Source organism: Patella vulgata, chromosome 1, assembly GCF_932274485.2.
Source record: "Patella vulgata chromosome 1, xgPatVulg1.2, whole genome shotgun sequence".
Classification (NCBI taxonomy): domain Eukaryota; kingdom Metazoa; phylum Mollusca; class Gastropoda; family Patellidae; genus Patella; species Patella vulgata.
The window spans coordinates 31614436-31621446 of NC_065879.2; the positions used below are offsets into that span (position 1 = coordinate 31614436).

Here is a 7011-nt window from a genome sequence, read left to right on the forward strand (position 1 = left end):
ATCCCCCAGTACCACCAGTGACGATGTTGCTCAAGTTGGTAGCACCTTTGGATTGGTAACCAATAGCTTGTTCCACAACCTGTTTCAATCCCAATCTGAAATATAAATGAAAGGGTCAAGTTTGGCACATTGGATGATGGATAAGCTTTAAAGCCAACAAACATCGTTCGGTGGGGGTGTTTTGTAAATTACCAATGTATGAAAAACGTTTAGATATCAGTTACGGGAATGGACAGCAGTACTAATTACAAGATAGTTGTTGCATTATGATTTAAAAGAACGTGAATGCCATTTACCTGTTTTCTTCTCCCTCCAACAACTGTCTGTAACATGCAATTTCCAACTCTAGAGACAATTTGGCGTCAAGAATAAGTTGAAGTTCAGAAAGACATCCTTCGAGTTCGGACTGTAGACGCATTTTGTCGGCGTTATGGGCAGTTCTTTCGGCGTCGAGTTCATTTTCAGACATTGCAAGTTGTTGCTTGAGAGCTGCCTTTTCACTCTCCAAGGCAGCAATCTGTTAAAATAAAACATAACTTCAATAAACATTACAAATCAAACAAGATCGACCCTAACCTGCTTTCAAAGTCCAATGGACGACTTCAGAAAATCCAATCAAAGCGGATTTTTGATTAACTTCAGATATAATGGGATGTCTTTTCCATGCATTTTATATAATCGTTTAATTAATGACCACTAACAAGAAGCAGCCGAGGTTAAATATTTGCCTATGCCCATAATAGTAACTTTTACTTACTCTAGCTTCCAATTCAGCGAATCTTGCGCTTGTGTTGTTGATTTGAGATTTGAGTTTCTTGCTTTCTTCCTTGGCGTGCTGTGTTTCCATGTTATCTCTGACAGCTCCGCTCTGTACTTGTCTTATCTGTGGGAGATATGTTAGGTTATTAACTGAGTAGCTTAAGATTTTTCACTCATTTGGAAAATTTGTTTTTCAGAATTCCTTTTCATATGTATTCATTCTTATGATTTTAAAACATATATCCTTCGAAAATAATAAACTAAGCTCTTGTTGATCAAGATTGTTGGCCATTAAGAACTGGGTTTTAAATGCCTGCATAAAATGATTGTTGGACGTGACGGTTTGGGGGTTATTACTTCAATTCAATCATTGAGTCAAGCTTTAACTTACCTGAGCAGAATATCTTGTTTCCATATCCTGTCTCATCAGATCGAGTCGGTTTTCATATTCGTTCTGAATGTCACGGATAGCCTTAGCCATGTTGTTCTGCCAGAAAGCTTCCAGGTCGAGACCCTTGATCTTAACGGGTTGTCTGGTTTCATTGGGCATCTAAAACAAAATCAAATGTTAAGTTGTTGGAAGCACCAAAACAAGGCTCTAAATGTATATTGTAAATGTATATTGTAAACAGTTTGATTAACATTCTTGATCAAATGGCACCCAAACACAGCTTTAAGTATATATTGTAAACAATAAAACATTGAAATTTGATTAACATTCTTATTTGATAAGGAAATAGACTTGCTTTATCAAGGATAGCTCGTAAGAATTCAACTTCTTCTTCAAGAGTTGTAGCTCGGCAATCAGCTTCAATATGGGCAGCAGTTTCACCATCCAAATCCTAAAAGAAAACAGTATCAAAAATATTTTATCAGTTTTTTGGGGGAACTCCTAATATCAAATATTCAGTTACCTTTTGTAAAATATACTGATTGGACATTGGCAGCTACCCGCGTTCAAGGGTTCATCTGTTCGAAATTTTATTCCAAATTTAATTTATAATTCTATGTGAGTATAGTTCAAATCCAAGCGTGTCAATGTTGAAACATTTAACATGGTCTAACGTCGAGACAAAAATTGTAAACCTACGGTTCTGAGACGTCGATTTTCTTCACTTCTCTGGTTGTTAAGCTGTCTGAGTTTGGCATTTTCATTTTCAAGATTTTCAATTCTCAGCCTGAGTGTGGCGAGCTCTCCCTCATAACCTCCAATCTGGCTGGCCTGGTTGTCGATTTTGGTTCTGTATTCGTTGCAGTGTTCCTCCAAGGTTGAAACTCTAAAATATAGAATAAGTAACATAATTTGTGTGCCCCATGATCAGCTACTATCAAGTGTGTGTTTATAATGTATTATACGCACGTATATACAGTATATAATAGACCAACCGGTGCCATGTCGCATAAAGTGTATAAGTCTGGGATTGTGTCCTTCAGTATTAAAAATTAAAGCAGGAATCGAAAGGTGGGATGCTTGGTATTTTTTTTATTTTGAGATTATTAAATTATCATCTGTCATTTTATAGTTGCAAACTATCCTTTTAAGATTGTATACCGATAATAAACTTTCATATTACTATCCTGCTTAACAGGTTTTGCTTACATATTTGGTTATGTACCCTGTGGACATTACGGCAGCGTCATTTTAACGTTGATTTGCTGACTATTATTAGAAACTTAAGTTCTTATATTTTTCGGCAATTTTTTATGTAACACGTTTGTGGATCCCATTCATTCGAATCAAGATTGAAGCATATCACACGTGAATTGTGGGACCAATAATGATATACACTATACAAAACCAGCTATATTGTTTGCGTACCCTAATATGAAGCTACAAATGATAATATCACGTCTTTCAAATGATATTATGATAAACGAAATACGTTTTCAAAAGCAATATTTAAATACGGGGTACGACTCGAACTGTCATTCCTTTCAATAACTTTGGCTCAGGTCCAATCCGTTAATGTGAATATGTACAGTTTATCTATAGAAATTATTTAACAATGACACCGGTTACAATTGCTTTACGGGGCTCTCGTACCTTACAGTGAACAATGCATTACCAAGAAGCAAGAATCAAATTGCTTGGAATGCAATAAAATGAATCAGGTTTAATCCTGTGCTTATTGCTGGCGGGCCGAGGTGCTTGTCAGCAATTTTTGTCACCGGCCGGCAAAACTACTACCATAATACTACGTTGGAGGTTTTTTTGTCCAGATTTGAGCGATTGCCAAAAGTAAAGATCATTCATGATTTTCAGTAACAAATTAATATATATAAGAGAATACTTCTGCGAGAATTAGTTAAAAATTAATTTAAATCGCTTGACTTTAAAATGAATTTATTTAGCTCCTAGCCATTTTTTGATAAATTACCTACAGAAGTTCAAAGAAGCCGATATTATATAATATCTATGTCAACATAACCGTATGCTGGATATTTCATTGGTTAGCCGTCATAGACAAGTTTGTATCATTCAACAGGCGAGGGAGCTAAAAAAAATGCTTATACAATGGGAAGACTATAAAGGCTTATTGTTATGATATTATGAATTGCTACATACAAAAAAGGTTTCTAAATGACTACACTTGCATAAATCAAAAGATTTATGTGCATGTCGTGACATGTTTATGGGGCTAACACTTTACAGGATACATCCTCCCTTTATATAATCCATGAAAAAGGGGCAACTATGCAAAACGTTACAATATGTAAAATTGAAGGTCAGCCTAAATTGTTACGATTTCCGTTCTCTTTCAATTAGTCGAAAAAAAGACGCTAACTTATAATTGCAATTATGATTTGCATAACCTTTGAAATATATAATCTCAAATAAGAATACGTGACATAAATTGATATGTATCTAATGCTCTTATCACAGCCTCAAAAAGCAATGTCCAATAGATATCCAATGTCAAAATAGCATTTGTAAATTTATCTATAATGCTGCTTGAATAATTTACTCGTACTTCGTTAAATATGAACCACTCCTTTAAATCCGTACCACCCCACCTATATAAAACGGCTTTGATGAACCAGCGCACCCGATGACGGTTTTAAAGCAACGGTTTTAAAATAGAACATCAATGGAAGTAAAATAACACATAGGATTTAAATGTATTTACAATAACTTTTTCGTTCTATTTGTTTAATCATTGTTGACTCAATTATCCAAATAGATATAAAGTTTTCAGTTATGTCCTTTTATGCAAATTGTTAGCCAAGTGTTTGAATTCAGGTACATCGCTCTTCAAACGTGCCTAAAATACATTTTACTTTCATAATCCACGTATGCAAATATTTCTGTCTCTCTCTCTTAAATATAATTTGTGCACTATGCGTGGTTGAATATGACATCGTGGATGTAGACTCGTCTGAATGAAGGATTGTAACACTTCGTCTGAAAACAAACACTAAATTTGACACCCCCCTTGAACTTTAAAGGTGACTGGATAGCGTTGCAGTTCGTTCCATGATTATGTCATTAGATATTAGGTCGTCTGACTAACCGCTTGATTTTACTTTACGGACTCGAATATTTTCTACCACTGACTAAGATCCCAGCAAAGGTACAGATTTACCTGGTGTCGAATAATTGGCTTGTCTTGTCAACGAACTTTTATTATAAAAAAAATGAATACTTTAATCTACTTACTCTCGTCTTAAGGTATCGACCAAATCCTGGAGTCCTGCCATTTTGGCATCATAGCCACCCTTTTCAGCAGACAATTCATCGATAACTTTTCTGGCTTGAGCCAATTCATTTTCATACATATCCCGAATTGGCTTGAAATCTGTAGCTTTTTGGTTTCTGTAAATTTCCAATTCTTGTTCCAGCTGGGTGATGCATGCTTCTAAAAATCGGACTTTTTCGATGTAACTACCCAAACGTTCATTCAAAGATTGCATTTCCTTCTTTTCATGTTGACGCTTGTCTTTCATGTTAGAAACACCTTCATGAGACATGGTGGCATAGGTTCCTGGAGCCAAGTTGAGACCGCCGCCATAGTTTGACTGCCGGGAGTATCCATAACTGGAATTCATGCTCCCTGGGCCTCCTCCACGTTGGATAACAGTGGTTCTTCTTTTAATGTATCCCTCTCCGAATTCTCCACTGGATTCCTGGGATCTTCCAAGTGACTTACTCATGATGATAGGATATTGAATCTACAAATATGAAAAAAGGTCTATATGAAACGGGAGAAGGTCCTCTCAACAGTACTGCAAGCAACCTAATGACAAAACGGCTGACGGCCTGCTGAATTTATATTAGCATATCTTGTAAAGCGGTGGCGGTAGGTAGATATTAAGTTGTAGAACTAGTTTATTGTATCGTGCCCTTTTACTCCACACAAAGCCTTTGAATAGCCGCGTATGACTAATACCCCGACTCGCTTTCGACCGGTCGCTAACTATAGCAAAGAAACCGCTAAGACCAAAACAAGATTGAACAAATTAAAACATAATAAGGGTGTACACCTTTTAGTTACTGACGTAAATTCGTTTCCCCCGCAATAAAATACTAGTAGGCCTACAGTTATTTTTGATTTCGAGAATTTTAAACCTTGACGTATTCTATAAAAGTAAATACGAGAAGTTGTATCCTCATATGAGCATACTCTGGTATACTGTTTAAATACTACACCATGATTGCTTTTATCCAGTAGTATTTTCAGTTTTAAGAATAATGAGGTTAAATCATTTAGGTCGTCGATGGCCACGATAAATCTTTATAGAAATAAAGGTGTATAGGACGTTAAACCCCATTTTATTTCAGTTTAGTTCAGTTGTTACTGCTGCAATCACTATACTATTATAGCAACATCGGCAAAATATACTAAATATAACGTAATATAATTCAGAATTATATTTCTCTTGTATCGTAGTTCTTATCATTTTAGTTTCATCAACAACATCAAGCACACCATAACACAATTTAGAATTTTGGGGTTTTTTTTGAGTTGGTGTTGACTACTGCTTGGAAATTATTACGATGGATAAACTGACTCGAGGAACATAATGCCAAAAAGGGACTGATTTTTTATGCCAAAAAAATGAATAGGGCTTGCAATTACAGCTGTGTGGTATCTAGTGTTCTAGAAAATGTAAACATACTCTGTCCCGTACACAACCTGTAACTAGTTTCAAGCTAACGACCGTTATTCGTCTGAATGGTGTGTATTGATATGCAGAACTATACAACTTCACAGGACTTTTGAGATTTCACTATAATACATTATACATATTTCTGTTTGTGCTGCTAGGAATAAAATATGCATGACTAACCGTTACATTAATTATCTGTCAATATCATACATTTTTTCTTTGTTCATTGAAACAAATGATTTTGCTACCGTGTTTTGAATATGATTGTGTTTGGGTCTATTGGGTATGTTGTTGGAGTGGTAAATCAATATTATAAAGGGGTAGTGATTGATATGCATAGGTAATATTTTCAAATGTGTCAACGTTTTAACAAAAACCATAATATGTACAATGAGAGTATTTTGTTTAGAGAAATGTTTCTTTAATAGATTTTGTATAATACTGTAGCTTCAAAGCTTTTTATCAGAATAATTATTTGAAAGTAACGCACTGCTTCTTTGGTCATTTGTGTTGGAAGAACTGGGTAACCAGACAATCACATATTTTGTTACATAACATTTGGGCAAATCTTAAGACATATATATATATATATATATATATATATATATATATATATATATATATATAAAATCTGGTAAATGGACTGGAAAGTCCGGTTAGTTATACTTCCCAAAACAAGATGAAATAATTTGGTGATATATTTCTTTAGACTTTGAATGAACAATTGAATTTATAGTGGAACGCTAAAGAAATGAGAAATACTAGACCGATTTCATGGAAAGGTATGGCTAAGACAGTTGTTGAGAAAACATTGAACAACGCTGCCATAACATTGATAGTAAAAGTAGCAACTGGCATCCTCCTGGTCATAGAATAAACATATATAATATATATTTTTTTATCCCCAATCGATGACTCGGTGTATCTGGTGCTGGATCACTAATGTTAGGTTCCCACTATCAGGATTCGTGCTACGATTGAAATCGTGGTTTTATTCGTGGAGTTATTGTGGTGATCCTATCGGATCTTATCATATATTGTGGTCAGTCGTAGCAATCGTGTTGACCGTATTGAAACGTATCCGAACGTATCTGTATGTAGCAGATCGTGGACTCAATAGGGACATCGCACGACAGTGGGAAC

At 35.2% G+C, this 7011-nt stretch overlaps 1 protein-coding gene across 1 annotated transcript; it reads right to left on the bottom strand.

Annotated features, from left to right (window-relative positions):
* Positions 1–1141: 1141 nt before the first annotated feature.
* On the bottom strand, positions 1142–5009 carry LOC126810246 (retrograde protein of 51 kDa). The gene is made up of 4 exons (XM_050535258.2): positions 4418–5009; positions 1850–2036; positions 1506–1601; positions 1142–1309 (listed from the first exon to the last, which is right to left on the bottom strand). The coding sequence occupies exons 1-4, from the start codon at positions 4909–4911 to the stop codon at positions 1142–1144; spliced, it is 945 nt and encodes a 314-aa protein (XP_050391215.1). The 5' UTR covers positions 4912–5009.
* Positions 5010–7011: the final 2002 nt, after the last annotated feature.

Excerpts from the sequence above, each read along its gene's own strand:
- LOC126810246 (XM_050535258.2), bottom strand. The coding sequence starts at position 4,911 with ATGAGTAAGTCACTTGGAAGATCCCAGGAATCCAGTGGAGAATTCGGA. Across the intron at positions 1,602-1,849 it reads AAAATCGACGTCTCAGAACC|GATTTGGATGGTGAAACTGC; the intron begins GTAGGTTTACAA and ends GTTTTCTTTTAG. Across the intron at positions 1,310-1,505 it reads TACGAGCTATCCTTGATAAA|ATGCCCAATGAAACCAGACA; the intron begins GCAAGTCTATTT and ends ATTTTGTTTTAG.